The sequence below is a fragment of the Ranitomeya variabilis genome, chromosome 5 (genome assembly GCF_051348905.1).
Source record: "Ranitomeya variabilis isolate aRanVar5 chromosome 5, aRanVar5.hap1, whole genome shotgun sequence".
In the NCBI taxonomy this organism is placed as follows: domain Eukaryota; kingdom Metazoa; phylum Chordata; class Amphibia; order Anura; family Dendrobatidae; genus Ranitomeya; species Ranitomeya variabilis.
The window spans coordinates 505,448,768-505,470,759 of NC_135236.1; the positions used below are offsets into that span (position 1 = coordinate 505,448,768).

Below are 21,992 nucleotides of genomic sequence, written 5' to 3' on the forward strand. Positions count from 1 at the left end.
ATCTCTTGGCTATCTCCATTAAAACATTAATGCTCCACTCTATAATTTTTTGTATTGCAGCTCTGGAGTGGTCCCTGACCCTAAGGTCCCTGACCCAAGTATTATACTCACCAGTTGCTGTCTTCAGCTCTTCCTGGGGCCTCTCTGGTCCTACAGTGCCATCTTGTGAATGCAACTTCTGACTGAACGGAAGTCAGAGCTAACAGTTGCAAGCTCTCAATGTAGCTCTATGAGAGCCTCATTCTGGCATTGTTCTGTCTCTCATAGACTTTCACTGAGTTGTCACTGGGGAGATCAATAAGTCACAAATTGCTGCAAATGACTGAAGCGACGCAGGGAACAGCTGAAGATGGCGACTCATAAGTATAAGACATGGGGCAGGGAACAGATGAAGACAGCAACTGAAAAGTTTTAGACTAGGGACAGGGAATTTAGACTAGTGATTCCACTCCAGCACTGAAAAAAAAACACTGAAGTGGTGCTCTAATCAATATGTAAACATTGGATACAGCAGCAGAGCACATGATTGACTTCTGCTCCATTTAGATCACTCTTTTTTGTGGGCGGAGGGTGTACGAATGGTGGAAGTTACAGCAATCAGACACTTAGCACATATCATCTGAGAGATATTTTGCCAGTTCTTGAGTTTTCATATTTAAGTTCATGACTCTTAACCCCTTCACCCTGAAGCCTGTTTTCACCTTCCCGACCAGGCCAATTTTTTCAAGGCTGACCACAGTCACTTTGAGGTATTAATTTTGGAATACTTCAGTGGATTCTGAGACTGTTTTTTCTTGAAATATTGTACTTCATGATAGTGGTAACATTTCTTTGATATAACTTACGTTTGTGAAAAAATCAGAAATTTGGTAAAAATGCTGAAAATTTTGCAATTTTCAAAATTTAATTTTTATGCCCTTACATCAGAGAAATACACTACCGTTCAAAAGTTTAGGGTCACTTAGAAATGTCCTTATTTTTTAAAGAAAAGCACAGTTTTTTCCAATGAAGCTAACATTAAATGATTCAGAAATACACTCCATACATTGTTAATGTGGTAAATGACTATTCTAGCGGCAAACGTCTGGTTTGTAATGCAATATCTTCATAGGTGTATAGAGGCCCATTTCCAACAACCATCCCTCCAGTGTTCTTATGGTACTTTGTGCTTGCTAACTGTGTAAGAAGGCTAATGGATGGTTAGAATACCCTTGAAAACCCTTGTGCAAGTATGTTACCACAGCTGAAAACAGTTTGGCTGATTAGAGAACCTATAAACCTGACCTTCCTTTGAGCTAGGTCAGAATCTGGAGCATTACATTTGTTGGTTCCATCAAACTCTCAAAATGGCCAGAAAAAAAAGAACTTTCATGTGAAACTCGACAGTCTATTCTTGTTCTTATAAATGAAGGCTATTTCATGCGAGTAGTTGCCAAGGAACTGAAGATTTCCTACAATGGTGTGTACTACTCCCTTCAGAGGAGAGCACAACCGGGCTCTAACCAGAGTAGAAAGAGAAGTGGGAGGACCTGCTGCACAACTGAGCAACAAGACAAGTACATTAGAGTCTGTAGTTTGAGAAATTGACGCCACACAGGTCCTCAACTGGCAGCTTCATTAAATAGTACACGCAAAACGCCAGTGTCAACATCTACAGTGAAGAGGCGACTCCGGAATGCTAGCCTTCAGGGTAGAGTGGCAAAGAAAAAGCCATATCTGAGACTGGCTAATAAAAGGAAAAGATTAATATGGGCAAAAGAACATACACATTGGACAATGGAAGGTTGGAAAAAAGTGTTATGGACAGACGAATCCAAATTTGAGGTGTTTGGATCACACAGAAGAACATTTGTGAGATGCAGAACAACTGAAAAGATGCTGGAAGAGTGCCTGACGCCATCTGTCAAGCATGGTGGAGGTAATGTTATGGTCTGGGGTTGCTTTGGTGCTGGTAAAGTGGGAGATTTGTACAAGGTAAAGGGATTTTGAATAAAGAAGGTTATCACTCCATTTTGCAACGCCATGCCATACCCTGTGGACAGCGCTTGATTGGAGCCAATTTCATCCTACAACAGGACAATGTCCCAAAGCACACCTCCAAATTATGCAAGAACTATTTAGGGAAGAAGCAGGCAGCTGGTATTCTATCAGTAATGGAGGGGCCAGCGCAGTCACCAGATCTCAACCCCATTGAGCTGTTGTGGGAGCAGCTTGACCATATGGTACGCAAAAAGTTCCCATCAAGCCAAACCAACTTGTGGGAGGGGCTTCTGGAAGCATGGGGTGACATTTCTCCAGATTACCATAGCAAATTAACTGCTAGAATGCCAAAGGTCTGCAATGCTGTAATTGCTGCAATGGGAGCACTCTTTCACGAAAGTAAAGTTTGAAGGAAAAATTATTATTTCAAATAAAAATCTTTTTTTAACCTTGTCAATGTCTGGACTAGATTTTCAATTCATTTGGCAACTCATTTGATTAATAAAAGTATGAGTTTTCATGGAAAACACAAAATCTGGGTCTGGGTGACTCTAAACTAAAAAATAGTTAATAAATAACATTTCCCACATGTCTACTTTACATCAGCACAATTTTTTAAACATATTTTTTTTCTGTTAGGAATCTATAAGGGTTAAAAGTTTACCAGCAATTTCTCCTTTTTGCAAAAAAATTTACAAAACCATTTTTTAGGGACAACCTCACATTTGAACTGACTTTGAGGGCCTATATGACAAAAAATACCCAAAAGTAACTGTGAAGACACAGCATTGTATCTTAATTAACCAGATGACTATTATTTCAGTAGGCACAGGGACATGTGCTACAGTTCATGTGAGAATGACTGTTGACCCTTATTGTCATTGATTTAATGTTTAATGTCTGCCATTTTGTGACTGGATGCTGATTAGCTATTGCATCTGTTCTTGTATTGCAGGCCTAGTATTGTTCTACTATCTTTGTGAAACAAAGGCACAATGTTTGAATGTTTGTTAATATGTTGATGAATCATTTGTGCTCAAAATATGAAGGACAATCTATGCATGTTGTTTGAACACTCCAGCAGTGAGGGATCACCTCCTACCACATTTCCCCAACCTGTGGTGAAATGCCTAAATTAAAAGTTGTGACCTATAAAAAGGAGGATCTGCCTGCGTTCAGAGAGAGAGAGACAGCCAGAGATTCTGCCAAAACATGCAAACATCCAGGGGACCTTACAGGACTGCTGCCAATACATCATAGCTCCATCAAGAGGGACATGCATCTATGATTCTACAGGAAACAACCTAGGGGACCTCGGCCCCGGTTGGAAGAATACAGATCTGCTCCATTGACCTTCGATTAATCATGGATAAGTTTGGAGAAAGCCAGCACTGAGGTTCGCTGGTTACCTGGCTCAAAGGAGATGTTTGATGAAGCCAGGTTTTGATCCTCTGTTAAACTGGTCTTGTACATGAATTGACTGTCATCTTCCTACGCTTGTGGAGCGCCCCCCCAAGGGCAGTGGGGTACTCTGTACCGGGTCCTTCGGTTCACAGGGGGATGTCACGGTGGCTGACCCGGTCTGTGGCCCTGGGACGTCCATGTAAAAGGGAAAGGTCTTTAAGGGGAATGTTCTTGACACATTTGGGGTAGTCGACCCTGGGAGCTCTGAAGTAACAGCTACCATTATCTTGGTGAGTCAGTGGAAGGGTGAGACTCTGTAATGTGAACCATCTTGGGGTATTTTGCTGGAACTGTTCTACTTGTTATCTTCCTGTCTTGTGGTTCAAATAAAGCATTGCCACACTGTTTTACCCTCACCCTGTGTTGTCTGAGTAGCGTTATGCCCATGTTAAAGTGAGATTTGGCTAGCGAACCAGGGCATCCGCCATACCCCCGTGTTTCCACAGTGACAACTTTCTAAAAACTGCACCCCTCAAGGTGCTCAAAACCACATTCAAGAAGCGTATTAACTCTTCAGGGGCTTCACGCGAATTAATGGAACGTGGAAGGAAGAAATAAACAATTAACTTTTTTCACAAAAATGTTTTCTTTAGACCTAATTTTTTTACTTTCACAAGGGTAACAAGAGAAAATGTGAAATAAAATTGGTTCTTCAATTTCTTATGAGCATACTGATACCCATATGTGGGGGAAAACCACTGTTTGGGCACACGACAGAGCTCAGAAGGGAAGGATCTCCATTTTACTTTTTGAATGTAAAATTTGCTGGCATAGTTAGCAGACACCATATCATGTTTGGAAAGCCCCTGAAGTGCCTAAACAGTGTAAACCCCCCACAAGTGACACCATTTTGGAAACTATCTAGATGTGTATTGCGCACCTTGGAACTGAGGGTTCTGTCTGAATCACTTATTCAGAGATTTACACAAAAACCCTAGTGTAAGAGCTCAGCGTAGAGTACAGGATAAATGTGCACCGAACCTTACTGCGATCTTTGGGAGGCAGCATGAAAAAATCAATAACAGGTGCAGAATTGGTTTTATTTAAGTTTTACACCATTCCTCATGAGGTATAAGGGAATAGACGACTTTATTCTTCTGGTCGGTGCGAGATACTAGATTTATAACACTAACAGGGTTGGTAAATAATGTCATATATCTAAGAGTCTGAGTTCTGAACTGTTTGAGCATTTACAAAATAAGAATACCCCTGACCGCAAACAGAAAAAAAAGAAATTAAAGCACAAAGTCAAAAGTCTCAATCTGCATTATGGAATGACGAATGTACTTGGGATTTGTGGTCATTATAAACCAATCAGGCGAAGGGGCAACTTATCATTAGGAAATCTAGATGATGCTAAAAATAAAGGGTTTATTTACAGTATATCACTAAAGTGAGTACACCCCTCATATTTTTTTAAAATATGTTATCATATATCTTTCCTTTGACAACACTGAAGATAAGACTCTTTGATACAATGTAAAGTAGTCAGTTTAAAGCTTGTAAATTTGGTGTGCCCTCTATATAACTCAACACACAGCTATTAATGTCTAAACCACTGGCAACAAAAGTGAGTACACCCCTAAGTGAAAATGGCCAAATTGTGCCTAAGTACACTACTTTTTGTGTCCACCATTGTTTTCAAGCACTGTCTTAATTCTCTCGGGCATGGAGTTAAGTAGAGTTTTACAAGATGCCATTGGAATCCTCTTCCACTCCTCCATGACGACATCACGGAGCTGGTGGATGTTTAAGACCTAACGCTCCTCCACCTTCTATTTCAGGATGCCCCACAATTGCTTAGTAGGGTTTAGGTCTGAAGATATGCTTGTCCAGTACAGCACATTTACCCTCAGTTTGTTTAAAAAGGCAGTAGTTGTCTTGTAGGTACTTTTTGAGTCTTTACCATGTTGGAATATTACCCTGTGGTACAGTTTACAAAAAGAGGGGATTATGCTCTGCTTCAATATGTCACAGTACATGTTGGCATTCATGGTCCCCTCAATGAACTGTAGCTCCCCACAGCTGGCAGTACTCATGCAGCCCCAAACCATGACACTCCCACCACCATGCTTGACTGTAGGCAAAACACACTTTTCTTTGTACTCCTGACATGGTTGCTGCCACACACACTTGACACCATGTGAACCAAATAAGATTATCTTGCTTGGTCTCGTTAGACCACAGGACAGGTTTCCAGTAATCTATGTCCTTAGTCTGCTTGTCTTCAGCAAAGTGTTTGTGCGCTTTCTTGTGCATCATTTTTAGAAGAGGCATGCCATGTTGAACTTCCAGTGACCAGTATGAGAGAGTGTGAGAGTGATGACACCAAATTTACCGCCGTGCTCCCCATTCACAACTGAAACCTTGCAACACTAATGAGTCACATGACACCAGGTGGTGAAAAATGGCTATTTAGACATTAATGGCTGTGTGTTGAGTTATTTAGGTGGCACACCAAATTTTCACTATTAAACAAGCCGTACACTGACTACTTTACATTATATCAAAGTGTCAGATCTTCAGTGTTGGCTGATGAAAAAATGTAATAGAATATTTACAAAAATGTGAGGGTTGTACTCACTTTTGTGATATTCTGTACATGAAAGTGGAAAATCCCTTTAACTGATTGTGTCATTTACTGATAGCTCATACATATTTCATGAAAAATGGGAAGTGTTCTTGTGACATGGTGAAATATATCACGTCCCTGTGCTGGGTGTTTTTGCACAAAGATAAAGACATAAATTGCACATGTATGGAATTAAACGCTGTGAGTATAGATTTGTGCTCACCTCCTCACAGGCTGACTGCTGGACGTTCTCCATTGAACCTGCATCTGGTTTTGCCATAGCTTTACGTTTCTAATAAAAAACAAACAGTGGAGAATGAGCAGGAAAAAGTCACTGGTGAAAACAGGATTCACTGAGAAATATTGGCAATGGCACAAATTATGCAAACTATTAGGCTGGGGTCACACATGCGAGTTTTACGGACGTAAGAGCGCAGAAACTACGTCCGTAAAACTCGCATTACATACGGCACAATTATTCTCAATGGGGCTGCTCCTATTAGCCGTATATTACGGTTCAGTATTATACGGCTTTCTACGGCCGTACAAAATCGCAGCATGCTGCGTTTGTCAGCGTACTGCGCAAATAATACGCCAATGAAAGTCTATGGGGGCGAGAAAAATACGGATTCCACACGGACCAGCAGTGTGACTTGCGAGAAATACGCAGCGGTGTTAGTGAAAAGTCGGTAATTCAATTGCCGGCTTTTCATTTCTCCTGCACAAACCCGACAGGATATGAGACATGGTTTTCATACAGTAAACCATCTCATATCCCCTTTTTTGTTGCATATTCCACACTACTAATGTTAGTAGTGTGTATGTGCAAAATTTCAGCGCTGTAGCTGCTGAAATAAAGGGTTAAATGGCGGAAAAAATTGGCGTGGGCTCCCGCGCAATTTTCTCCGCCAGAATGGTAAAGCCAGTGACTGAGGGCAGATATTAATAGCCTAGAGAGGGTCCATGGTTATTGGCCCCCCCGTGGCTAAAAACATCTGCCCCCAGCCACCCCAGAAAAGGCACATCTGGAAGATGCGCCTATTCTGGCACTTGGCCACTCTCTTCCCACTCCCTGTAGCGGTGGGATATGGGGTAATGATGGGTTAATGCCACCTTGCTATTGGAAGGTGACATTAAGCCAGATTAATAATGGAGAGGCGTCAATTATGACACCTATCCATTATTAATCCAATTGTAGGAAAGGGTTAAAAAACACACACACACATGATTACAAAGTATTTTAATGAAATAAACACAGCGGTTGTTGTAATAATTTATTGTTCTCCCATTCCATTTCCAGGACCTCGCTTGGCAACATAATAAACGCACAAGATACATACCTTCTGCTGTCAGATCTCGTCCCACGAAGTAATCCATCTGAAGGGGTTAACTAATATTACAGGCAGGAGCCCTGCTAAATGCAGCGGTGTGCTCCTGCTTGTAATTCCCCGGCGAATGAATGAAATGTAGGTCATTGACCTACATTTCCTTCAGTTGCGGTGATGCGCCCCCTGCTGGATGTCCTCATATGACCTGGAGCGTGGGAAAAAGTTCCCAGGCTGCAGTTCATGAGAACATCCAGCAGGGGCGCATCACCGCGACTCAATGTAAGTACAGATCACTGCTTTCCTTTCAGCACCCGGGGCTTACAGGCACGAGCGAGTGGTTTATCGCAGCTCTGCCTGTAATATTAGTTAACCCCTTCAGATGGATTACATCGTGGGAAGTGATCTGACATCAGAAGGTATGTATCTTGTGCATTTATTGTTTTCCCAAGCGAGGGTCTGGAAATGGAATGAGAGAACAATAAATTATTACAACAACCGCTGTGTTTATTTCATTAAAATACTTTTTAATCATGTGTGTGTGTGTTTTTTAACCCTTTCCTACAATTGGATTAATAATGGATAGGTGTCATAATTGACGCCTCTCCATTATTAATCTGGCTTAATGTCACCTTCCAATAGCAAGGTGGCATTAACCCTTCATTACCCCATATCCCACCGCTACAGGGAGTGGGAAGAGAGTGGCCAAGTGCCAGAATAGGTGCATCTTCCAGATGTGCCTTTTCTGGGGTGGCTGGGGGCAGATGTTTTTAGCCACGGGGGGGGCCAATAACCATGGACCCTCTCCTGGCTATTAATATCTGCCCTCAGTCACTGGCTTTACCGCTCTGGCGGAGAAAATTGCGCGGGAGCCCACGCCAATTTTTTCCGCCATTTAACCCTTTATTTCAGCAGCTACAGCGCTGAAATTTTGCACATACACACTACTAACATTAGTAGTGTGGAATATGCAACAAAAAAGGGGATATGAGATGGTTTACTGTATGAAAACCATGTCTCATATCCTGTCGGGTTTGTGCAGGAGAAATGAAAAGCCGGCAATTGAATTACCGGCTGTTCACAGATATCGCGCTGAATGAAATCTAAATACAGAATATATATATGTGTCTCAATGACATATATATATATATATACTGTATATATGTTTTCCCTAACATTTGAGCACATAAATCCATTAGATGTCGGTTTTGCAAGCCTGCGCGAAAATCTCGCAGTACGGATGCCATACGGATTACATACGGAGGATGCCATGCGCAAAATACGCTGAAACACCCTGACTACGGATCAATATTTTGGGGACATTTCTCCGTATTACGGCCGTAGTACGGACGTATAATACGTGGCTTATTTTCTTACGCCATGTGTGACCCCAGCCTAAGTGTCAGCCGCACACTGATAAATAACGATCACATGGGCTGCAATTCCTAGAGCTGTTCCCGTAAGTCACACAACCACACAGCCACAGCTTCATAAGAGGAAGTGATAATAAAAAAGCATTCATATATGAAGTGGAGCAATAAGATCAGTTACCATGACCTTCAGCTGAAAGGAATCAATTGTATTAACAGGGCGATGATATAGCCAAGAAATTATCTGGCAGATATTAGGATTTTTTCCTCTTTTTATTAGATTACAATAATGTCCAAACATAATCATCTGCCAAAAAGGTGGTTATCCACAATTTTATTTTTTTCATTGAATGGATAAACAGAAAAAGTGAATCCCCCCGCTACTCCCATTCATACATGTCTCTAGTTACCTTCCCCATGGGCTCTACTTTCTGATCCCTCTTGATGCACAAGAACTGACTTCCCAGCCAATCACTGGCTGCAGTAATGCATATCAGCCACTGATTGGCTGCAGTAATGCATATCAGCCACTGATTGGCTGCAGTAATGCATATCAGCCACTGATTGGCTGCAGTAGTCACTGTGTCATGATGACATCACTACTGCAGGATGTATAGACTGGTGGCAGACCAGGCAGTATTGAAATTAAAGTGGTGCAGAATTTTTGTTACCTATTCTCAAGCATTGTTTAAATTATTTTTCTTAGTGTACTGAACAGATCAAGTCACTAATTACGTACAGCTAGCCTATAATATAAAGCCATTGTCGCAGCTGAGACACAAGCTCTATCACTTATAAGACACTAAGCCTGTATTTTAACAAGTCGCTTTATGCATCTTATTCACTGCTGAGTTAATAAAAAATTGACTTTGAAGTTGAAAAATTAGTACTTGACTAGTCGGAAGCGGAGGGTGGGGGCAATTTCAGAGGACGAATCCTCCATTTCATCATGTAAGCATGACTCTGTGGGCATAAGCAATATGATGCAAAAGCGATGTCACAGCCAATGCTTTGAAAATCTCGAGCATGTGCCATACATTCTCTTTTCTTGGGAATACGCAATGAAGCTGGGCATATTTCACCAGCTTCTTCGGGCTATGATACGATTATTAAAATTTAAATATAGTTATCATTGATGGTTTATGTGTTTCATTGTAGCATATGAGGACTTTAAGACAGGCTTTTCATTTTCAGCTGGTAAATGTGGATCTCCTCCATGGCTGCCAACGTTCGGCATCACTGGGCATGTGCAGTGCATTGATGAAGCTTGGGATTTACACCCGGCTTTGCTGAGCTGGCAGTGATGTTACCCGTGATAATATTGTTGCTCACACCCACGGGGAGGAGTGCTTACATGATGAGAGAAAGGATTAGTCTGGGGAAATCAATGCACATCCCCTGACTAGTCACCCACTAGCATGATCTCAGCTTCAAAGATGATCTATATATATATAAGAGGCATCGTGATTACTCGCTAATCCCGCCCCCTGCACAGTAGTTCCGCCCCACCACATCACCACACATAATCGTGCCCCAGCCCATTATCACACATAATCCCGTGCCCCACCACATTACCACACATAAACCGGCCCCCACCACATTACCACATATAATCCTGCCACCAACCGCATTACCACATATAATCCTGCCCCCAACCGCATTACCACACACAATCAGCACCACATCACCACACACAATCCTGCCCCCCACAAATCCCGCCCCGTCACCACATCACCACACATAATCCCACCCCCCACCACATCACCACACATAATCCCGCCCCTTCAACACATCACCACACATAATCCTGCCTCCCAACACATCACCACACAATCCCGCCCCCCAACACATCACCACACATAATACCGCCCCCTCACCCTATTACCATATAATCCCACCCCCCACCACATCACCACACATAATCCCGCCACACCACCATATTACTACACATAATCCCGCCCTCCCACCACATTACCACAAATAATCCCGCCCCCCACCACATTACCACACATAATCCCACCCCCCACCACAAAACCACACATAATCCAGGCCCCCCACCACATTACCACACATAATCCCCCCCACTACATTACCACACATAATCCAGGCCCCCCACCACACATATAATCCCGCCCCTCCACCATATTACCACACATAATCCCGCCCCCCCACATTACCACACATAATCCAGCTCCCCACCATATCACCACACATAATCCCGCCACCCCACCATATTACTACACATAATCCTACCCCCCCACCACATTACCACACATAATCCAGGCCCCCACCACATCACCACATATAATCCCACCCCCCACCACATCACCACACATAATCCCGCCACACCACCATATTACTACACATAATCCCACCCCCCACCACATTACCACAGATAATCCCGCCCCCCACATTACCACACATAATCCCGCCCCCCACATTACCACACATAATCCCGCCCTCCCACCACAATACCACACATAATCCAGGCCCCCCACCACATTACCACACATAATCCCGCCCCCCCACTACATTATCACACATAATCCAGGCCCCAACCACACACACATAATCCCGCCTTTCCACCACATTACCACACATAATCCCGCCCCCCACATTACCACACATAATTCTGCCCCCCACCACATTACCACATATAATCCCACCCCCACCACATTACCACACATAATCCTGCCCTCCCACCACATTACCACACACAATCCCGCCCCCACCACATAACCACACATAATCCAGGCCCCCACCACATTACCACACATAATCCCGCCCCCCCACTACATTACCACACACACATAATCCCGCCCCTCCACCACATTAGAACACATAATCCCGCCCCCCCACCACATCACCACACATAATCCCGCCACCCCACCATATTACTACACATAATCCTGCCCCCCACCACATTACCACAGATAATCCCGCCCCCACCACATTACCACACATAATCCCGCCCTCCAACCACATTACCACACATAATCCTGCCCCCCACCACATAACCACACAAAATCCAGGCCCCCACCACATCACCACACATAATCCCACCCCCCACTACATTACCACACATAATCCCGCCCCTCCACCACACATAATCCAGCCCCCCACCATATCACCACACATAATCCTGCCACATCACCATATTACTACACATAATCCCGCCCCCCCCACCACATTACCGCACATAATCCCGCCCCCACCACATTACCACACATAATCCCGCCCTCCCACCACATTACCACACATAATCCCGCCCCCCCACCACATAACCACACATAATCCAGGCCCCCTGTTGTGAATTCTGCTCTTGGGCTCCCTCCGGTGATTGTAAGTGGTAGCGCTGCTGTCTCTGAATCACAGCATTTGTCATGTGTGTTCACTTTTTGCAATTCTGACTGGGCTATTTAGTCTTGCTTCACCCTTTAGTCAGTGCCAGTTGTCCATTGTTCCTGGAGGATTCACATCTCTGCCTGGTCTCTCCTGCTTTGCACTTCATTTCAACAAAGATAAGTTCTGGCCTTGATTTTTTGCTGTCCACATGCTGTGGCCTTATTGTTCAGTTCTTTTCCATGTTTTTGTCTTGTCCAGCTTGGTCTGTATAAGGATTTGTTTAGCCAAGCTGGTATCTCTGGAGATGCAGATATACCCTCCATATCTTTAGTTAGCTGTGGAGATTTTGTATTTTCTGTGGTGGATATTTTCTAGTGTTTTAATACTGACCGCATAGTACTCTGTCCTATCCTTTCTATTTAGCTAGAAGTGGCCTCCTTTGCTAAATTCTGATTTCAGTCTGTGTATGTTTTTTCCCTCTCCTCTCACAGTCAATATTTGTGGGGGGGGGCTGTCTATCCTTTGGGAATTTTCTCTGAGGCAAGATAGTTTTCCCTTTTCTATCTCTAGGGGTAACTAGTCCTCCGGCTGTGTCGAGATGTCTAGGGAGCGCTAGGTACATTCCACGGCTACTTCTAGTTGCAGTGTTAAGTTCAGGGTCTGCGGTCAGTACAGGTACCACCTTCTCCAGAGTACGTCTCATGCTGCTCTTAGGCCACCAGATCATAACAGCCCCCCACCACAATACCACACATAATCCTGCCCCCCCACTACATTATCACACATAATCCAGGCCCCCCACCACACACACATAATCCCGCCTTTCCACCACATTACCACACATAATCCCGCCCCCCACATTACCACACATAATCCTGCCCCCCACCACATTACCACACATAATCCCACCCCCACCACATTACCACACATAATCCTGCCCTCCCACCACATTACCACACACAATCCCGACCCCCACCATATAACCACACATAATCCAGGCCCCCACCACATTACCACACATAATCCAGGCCCCCACCACACACACATAATCCCGCCCCTCCACCACATTACAACACATAATCCCACCCCCCCCCACATCACCACACATAATAACGCCCCCCCACCACATTACCACACATAATCCCGCCCCCCCACCCCATTACCACACATAATCCAGCCCCCAACACATCACCACACTATTGTTATTAACTTCATTTTAAGTTAATTTACCACCTGCGTAAGCGCTATTGAATGTTGTCATTATTTACTTTAGTTTAATCACCAGCAGCGTTAATTAGATAGCAATGAGCGTGCTGAGTGTTAGCTGGCTGGAAACATCTAGTTTTATATTAATTCAGCAATTGATAAGGGAGTTGCTAGAATGCAGGAAATGGTTGCTTGCTATAGGTACATGGTGGGGGTTTAGTGGAGCTAAGGCAGCTGCCAGGTTCCCTTTAACATGAATTGGGCCACTGGCTACTCAATACATAAATGTGTATTGACCTCATAGTATTTTAGGCGGCCAGTTACACAGCACATGTCTTGGGGCTGCGGTCACATAGCCATTTGTTCTGTCATTTGGGAGAATCTGATTAATTATGCAAATGAGTTTCATTTATTGTGATTCGATTTGCTCACATAACAGAATGGCAGCACAGGTACACATAAGACTGAAAACTTAATTTCTCCATGTTCTCCATCGTCAGTGTCAGCATAAATCAGACTGCACTCGGATGACATCCAAGTGCAGTCCAATGTTTCACATGCACCCATAGATTTGCATGGGTGCGCATGGTTCGATTATCGGATACACCCGCTGCATGCCAAATCGGCATAAGAAAGAAAGTCGGCACTGCCCCATAGTATAATACTGGTCCGGGTGGTATCCTATAAATCATCGATAGCACTCGGCCATGTTATATGCTATTGTGAGCGAACCCCAAGTCTGCACCTCCAGCCCCTGAGAAATCAGCATCAGGGGTGAATTTTGACAAGACATACATTACAAGCTCCCAGCAGTTATGCTTAGCTGAATGAACATTATCTCCTAAAACTGCAGAAGCCTTAAAGCTTGCATCGCAGCTGAAGAGGCTCATTAAAGAGTTTGACTATCCCGATAAGTATATTATGCTCTAATTATTTCCATTTGGATGCACAGAAGTCACAAGCAGTATTCTTCTACATTTTCATTATTCTTTGCCATATGCTTCTGTGATCACCTCCTGCACCGTACAGGATATCTTGTAACTTCTTGTAAAAGAAGCCTTGCATCACATATCACACTGCTCTTGTGAATCCTGCCGTATACAGTGTATATACCATACCGGCAAAGCCCTCTTGTAACCCCACCAATCAATGGAATCTGAAAATGCTAATAACGGCCAATAAATGTGCAACATACAATGGGGTTTAAATGCGGCCATAGTGGTATGAACCGAGCCTAACGAAAGGAAATATGGAATAATACTGATAAGCCAAAAAGATAATATAATAATAATAATAGAAAAATGTTTTAAAACATGACACAGCTAAACAGCTGCTAGGAAAATGATACACTGCTAGATTCATATCCTCCCAAGTTCACCAGCTAAAAGTATAACACATGCAATAAATACAAATAGTGGAATCTACAACAACCCGCATGTTATAAACACCCTACTATAATAAACAGTTTTTAGGCAGTAAGTAATAGAAAACATCAGCTGGAGAGCAGAGGAGCAGAGGATCCTCCAGCACTGATACGTACCTAAGGCAAAGTGTATTGTGAGTTGGACTTGCAGGATTCCAGTCTTTCACCATATACTATTTCCCATACACACCCTCTATGCTGTGCCATCACAATGCATCACTCCTCCCTCTGACATTTTAATGGGTCACTCCTACCCCTGGCACCAATATGAGGAACAAGCCCAAATGCCTAGGGATTGTGTACACACTTATGCTAATATGTGCTGATCAGTAAAGAGCCTAGATTTAGAGGACTGGATAATAGTCCACCTGAATGAGTCACTGTCTCATGCCTACTGCATTTACTTACAGGCGGGTCAGGTACAAATTAGTGAGTGATATGTTTTTTTTTCTAACATGCTGTTCTCAAAAATGCAGAAATAATTAAGATTTCATCTAAAAAAGAACATATAAAACAGCCAATCAGGTTACATCTTCTGTTTCAGTAATACAAATAGAGTTATCTGATTGGATGCCATTCATAATTTCATTATTTTGATTCCACTTGCTTTTTATATGTGAGACCCAGATTGTTAACTTGAAATATTCACTTAAAAAGGTTTTTCATAGACGAATCTGTCAATTTTAAGAGTTAGCACTCATCTACACTGGCAGATCCTCACCCGTAAGCGCTGATTGGCCATATATAATCCGATTTAATAGCCTGTTCTGGAAAGGCAGATCTGCATTTATGAAACGCACAGAACGACTGTTAATAGATCGTTCTGTGCACATTGTTTTCAACATGACGTGTTATTTACACAATGTGCTGCCGAGAAAGATGATTTTGAGCACCCCAAAAGATCATTTCACTGGATGAAGAAGCATTTTGCTTGTGTGACAGGTAATCGGCAGCCTGTTTACACTGCTAGACTATTAGGATATGAGCATTCCTCATTCCAGATAATCACACAGTGTAAATGCACCCCAGTTAGCATACAGTTATTAAGACAGCCTGTCTACCTAGTGTAAGATACAGCAAGATAAGAAAGATTATTTCACTTGCCACCACTGGTCACTTTAAGATGGGAATGGCAGATGATTGTCATGTTAATGTCAGTATTGTAGTTTACAAGAGACCTAATGAGACATACACAGTGCCTTGCGAAAGTATTCGGACCCCTGAAACTTTTCAACCTTTTCCCACATATCAGGCTTCAAGCATAAAGATACCAAATGTAAATTTTTGTTGAAGAATCAACAACAAGTGGAACACAATTATGAAGTTGAACAAAATTTATTGCTTATTTTAAATTTTTGTGGAAATTCAAAAACTGAAAAGTGGGGCGTGCAATATTTTTTGGCCCCTTTAACTTAATACTTTGTTGCGCCACTTTTTGCTGCGATTACAGCTGCAAGTCGCTTGGGGTATGTCTCTATCAGTTTTGTACATCGAGAGACTGAAATTCTTGCCCATTCTTCCTTGGCAAACAGCTCGGGCTCAGTGAGGTTTGATGGAGATCGTTTGTGAACAGCAGTTTTCAGCTCTTTCCGCAGATTCTCGATTGGATTGAGGTCTGGACTTTGACTTGGCCATTCTAACACCTGGATACGTTTATTTGTGAACCATTCCATTGTAGATTTTGCTTTATGTTTGGGATCATTGTCTTGTTGGAAGACAAATCTCTGTCCCAGTCTCAGGTCTTTTACAGACTCCAACAGGTTTTCTTCAAGAATGGTCCTGTATTTGGCTCCATCCATCTTCCCATCAATTTTAACCATCTTCCCTGTCCCTGCTGAAGAAAAGCAGGCCCAAACCATGATGCTGCCACCACCATGTTTGACAGTGGGGATGGTGTGTTCAGGGTGATGAGCTGTGTTGCCTTTACGCCAAACATATCGTTTAGCATTGTTGCTAATAGTTAGATTTTGGTTTCATCTGACCAGAGCACCTTCTTCCACATGTTTGGTGTATCTTTGAGAAATGGCTTTCTTCTTGCCACTCTTCCATAAAGGCCAGATTTGTGCATTGTACGACTGGTTGTTGTCCTATGGATAGACTGTCCCACCTCAGCTGTAGATCTCTGCAGTTAATCCAGAAGTATTATGAGCTTCTTGGCTGCATCTCTGATCAGTCTTCTCCTTGTTTGAGATGAAAGTTTAGAGGGCCCATTGCTCCTTGGGATGTTTAAAGTTTTGGAAATCATTTTGTATCCAAATCCGGCTTTAAACTTGTCCACAACAGTATCACGGACCTGCCTGTTGTGTTGCTTGGTCTTCATGATGCTGTCTGTGCGTCAAACAGAACCCTGAGACTATCACAGAGCAGGTGCATTTATACGGAAACTTGATTACACACAGGTGGATTATATTTATCATCATTAGGCATTTAGGACAACATTGGATCATTCAGAGATCCACAATGAACTTCTGGAGTGAGTTTGCTGCACTGAAACTAAAGGGGCCAAATAATATTGCATGCCCCACTTTTCAGTTTTTGAATCTCCACAAAAATTTAAAATAACCAATAAATTTCATTCAACTTCACAATTGTGTTCCACTTCCACTTCCGCATAATATGTGGGAAAAAGTTGAAAAGTTCCAGGGGGCCGAATACTTTCACAAGGCACTGTAGCTCAAAACCTACATACCAGATGAAGTCTAGGATCAGTAAAATGATCCGAAAAAGGCAGTAAAGCTGAAAAGCTAGGAAAGGAAACAATAATCCACAGAAATCCTCACACGTTTTCATTAGAATTATCCGGAGATCTCTTTTGTATGTACAGTGCTTTCATTATACTTTGGATGACATATCACCTTTTGGAGCATGAAGGTAAACTATTAGGAACTCCATTCCCGAATCCAGCAGCCTCTTCTCTCTGTGTTCACTATTGCTTGCATGCCACTTTTACTTCCTAACCCTACTGTACGTCACGGAGTCCCGGAATAGCGCTAATGACATAGCTCCTTTGTATTTTTTCTTTAGGTCCAACCTGCAGCCCAAGATGGCTATGAATGCAGCCCAACAAAATCATAAACTTACTTAAAATATTCTGAGATTTTATTTTGTGATTAGTTACGTGTCACAGTGTCATGTAGAATAAACATACTGTATGTGCGCTTTGTTTCGGTTTTGTATGCATGTGTGCAACTTCTAGTATGTTATCATCTAAGCGCAGGCAGTAAAACTGACACATCACACATTACATGTGCACATGGTGACTTGGCAAAGCAGCAATTATCAATATTTCGACCTACCATTGCATCATTATGAGTTTAATGTTATTTAGAATTCAGGTAATCATTCTTATTTGATTATTAAGGGTATTTGCTAGCACCTCACAAATTTCCTGCTTCTTTACAATTGACCCTCTGCCTTGTACTGCAACAGCAGCCGTGAAGTCAATGAAATGCTGTCAATAGGAACTTTGATTCAAGGGCAGTATCCCAATAGAGAAGCCCATCACCTCAAACATTATTAATGCCAAAATTTTAAAAGGTTTATTTTATTTAAGATGTGCCACTCAGTAGCGCTCTCAGACTGTATACTTCTTGCGTGACGAGTACTCCCAATAGCTCACCAGTCACAATTGAATCCCAGGAACCGGTGGAAGGAACAGGGGAGAGGCATGCGGATCATGAAGCACAGAAAAAGAAGACAGACTGAAAATGAATGAAAGAAGTCAAGATGGAGAAAGTGGAAGGGAAGTAACCTGAAAGAAGTGGAAGTCCGGAGAGAGGCTCTATAAGCTGTGAACTACCTGTAGGTTGGCAGAACAAATGAAAAGCAACTGTTTAGATGCCAAGGACCTCCATCTACAAAGCAACCCTTTGCAAGACCATACACAGTGTCATGTGTGGTAGGATGGTAATTCACTGGTCCACATGTCTTCAAAAAAGACATTGCACTGAAAATGCTAGTTCTGCATAATCATTACAGTTTCCAAGGGAGGAATGACCTTTGGTTACATCATGGTCAAGTGATCAAAGCTCTTTGCGTGACCCAAGGCAGCTCTTTTTCTTTCCATGTGGCCCATACATGCCAAAGGGTTGGGCACCCCCGGTGTAGACTATGACAGGATCGGTGATAGTGTATGATCAGTGAAGGTCCAACTACTTGGATTCCCATTGATCTGGAGAGCAAGGGATCTAAATTTCTGTGCAAATGAAGCACGATCACTACTCTATTCATTCAGGGAGTAAAATACCACCATTCTCCTGAGTGGTGGCATTTCCATCAATGAGACCCAGGTTGATCACACTTTTTTGTTACCTAACCTGTGGATAGGTGATAAATATGATAAATATTGTTTGTAGTATAACCTATTTAACAATAGAAAAATTGCCCCAATTACCATAGTGATACCATTAAAAGTGACAGCCATGAGACATGCAGCCACGGCGAATCAAACATAGTATCTGAGCACGGTGAAGACACTCTGTTAGCACCCGAGCACGCTCTGATAACACCTTATTAGTGATGAGAGAGTATGCTCGTTACTCTAGATTTCCGAGCATGCTTGGGCGTTCTCCAAGTATTTTGGGCGTGCTCGGAGATTATGTTTGAGTCCCCGCAGCTGCATGATTTGCGGCTGCTAGACAGCCTGAATACATGTGGGGATTCCCTAACAAACAGGCAATCTCTGCATGTGTTCAGGTTGTCTAACAGCCACAAATCATGCAGCTGCAGAGACACAAACATAAACTCCGAGCAAGCCCAAAATACTAGGAGACCACCAAAGCATGCTCGGAAACCTAGAGTAACGAGCACACGCTCTCATCACTACACCTTATCTGAGCACGTTCGCTCATCACTAATTCCTACCTATTTAAATTGGCTCACTGATTTTCTACATGTGGTGCAGGGAATGCGATATCTTTCAAAAACACAATTTTTCCTGACAAAGAGCCTAATGCTTATTTAGCCTGCATCTTGTTACAATGAATCCTGCTATGGCTATGAATAGAAAGTCTGAATTTGTTAATCACTTCTTATGTCTTGCTTCTTCGCAGTTCCCTATGGTCCTCTTTTTCAAGCTGTTTACAATCCAGCGTTCTCCAGCTGTGGCGTGTCCAGACACATTGGTAAATAATTCACTTGTCCTTACAAAGAAGATGAATTACTAACAATGCCCATCGCCTTCTGGAAAGCTAGCATGGTTGGATGAGGATTTGGTGTGAGAGTGTAATATTTAATTGCAGCCGTTTTATTTGTAACTGTTGTGACATCCTCATAAAGAGCTGAGTAATCCATTTACATTTTTAGGAGTGACATTACAGGAACTTCATGCAAAAATTCCTTTGTATGCCATAAAATGCTAGTAACCAATGTTCCAATAATTGAGCATTCTGAGTTTCCTTATGACTCTTTCCTGCGCTATTGACTCAAGCTAGATACACGCTCAGTGACGTGACCGCAGTCACTATTATAAGGCTATCTTGTCTTTCTCTGTACCACACTCTTACAGATTCCAGATTTATAGGGGTTTTTATAACACTTCCCAATCTGCGCCTCGTTATTGTGCATTATCCTGGGTGACCTGGCTATAATAATAATATTAATAAATAGTGCATTTTCTACTATACATCTGAAAAATGAACGCACCATTCATTCTATTTCCTACTATGTTCTATTACTGTTTATATTGTTTTATATCGTTAAATTAGAAAAGCTACAAGTTTGTAACAATTTAATAGTGTATTTGGTAATTAACCAATTTATGCTTCCCCTTGCATTTTATGACCCCGTTCTCCCACCCTCATTCATTTATCCTTTGTTAAGAAAAATTAAAATAAGTTTTATTTGAAACAAAAACTTACACACCAAACAGCTGAGATAACTTTTGGCCAGCACCCATCTCTTCTGACTTCCCCATACACTTGAACGCTCTCTGTAGGGAAAGCGGAGAAAGTTGCTGGCAGCGGCACTATAATTGGGTAAATGAGTGCAAACCTATTGATCCATATCTGTTTTACCATCATCTGCAGTGAAAGAGTTATGAGGCTCCCTACACATTAGATGGTTGGCCAATCCAACTAAATTCATGGGTCCTTCCGATTTTTATCTCATGTGTATAGGGGTCCTTTACACACCCCGTGTCATTGCATTTTTGCCTCTCTGATGTTTCCCCAGTGTTGGTTGACATGGTTGCAGCAGTGACTTCATCATGACTAGACTATGTGGCTGCTGCAGCCAATCACTGGACTCAGTGATAATGCTTAGGTAAACTTCAAAAGACTACCCAGTGATTGGCTGCAGCAGTCGTAATCTATGGTGACATAATTGCTGCAGCCATGTCAACAAAGACTGGGAGCAGTGACGGAGAGACAGCGATGGAGTGACAGAGTATGGCCGGTGTCACACATGTGAGTGCAATGTCTCATGAGTCTCTCACATCAATACCCGGCACTGCCGCCGGCGCTCGTGAACGGAGTGTGCGGCTGCCTGTATTTGTATGCAGCTGAACGCTCTGATCCCGAGTGCTGGCGGCAGTGCCGGGTATTGATACGCAAGTTTCTCGCATTGCACTGGGAAGTATGACCCCAGCCTATTAGTGAGGCTCATAGTGTTACTTTTAGATAGAGCAAGTCTATAAAACAAACCCCAAAAAATCAAAAACCCCTTTAATGGTATATAGATTATGTCATCATTGCTAGTAGAGGGGCAACACTGGATTCACTATTGGTCCATTTCTCTTTAATATGTTTATTAATGACTTTGGAGAGAGATTGTGCAGTAAAATAATCTCTTTGCAGACCAAGCGAAATAATGAGCACAAATGAAGGCAGCATTACATTACATTTGGATTGTTGGAACAATCACATTATTAGAACAATTAAATATTAATTGCCACTGATAAACGTACGGTAATGCAATTTGTAAACATATGGTAACAACTTTACTTAGATAATGGGTAAAAAAAGGTAAAACTGACTAAACCAGTATTAGTTGGACGCAAATGTAACTGTAGCAATCAGACACAGGCAGCTGCTGCCAAGGCAAACAGGATCATAGGGTGTATCAAGAATGAACCGACAGTGATTGCTCTGTGATATATTGCAGTGACAGCATTTCTGTCTTTCTGTATAAAAACATCCACATCGTATTATTCCATATACTCCATAGTAAACATCCGACGCGTTTCTGGTGTGTAGTCACATTGACCTTCATCTTAACTAAGTATCCTCTGTCATTTACATGGACTGTTACTTTTCATTTACGGTACTTACTACAGGGTCTTTGCTCATTTTGTTTTTATCTTGGGTTCT

At 42.5% G+C, this 21,992-nt stretch overlaps 1 protein-coding gene across 1 annotated transcript in view; it reads right to left on the reverse strand.

The window, feature by feature from the left end:
- HK3 (hexokinase 3) overlaps positions 1 to 14,926 on the reverse strand; it is a 119,989-nt gene extending 105,063 nt beyond the window's left edge. Inside the window, exons 1-2 of the mRNA XM_077265713.1 lie at positions 14,803 to 14,926; positions 6,240 to 6,308 (exon numbers count right to left, since the gene is read on the reverse strand). Of these exons, the coding sequence (XP_077121828.1) occupies positions 6,240 to 6,296 (57 nt within the window). The 5' untranslated portion in view covers positions 6,297 to 6,308; positions 14,803 to 14,926. The remainder of the gene's footprint in view (positions 1 to 6,239; positions 6,309 to 14,802) is intronic.
- Between the last annotated feature and the right edge of the window lie 7,066 nt (positions 14,927 to 21,992).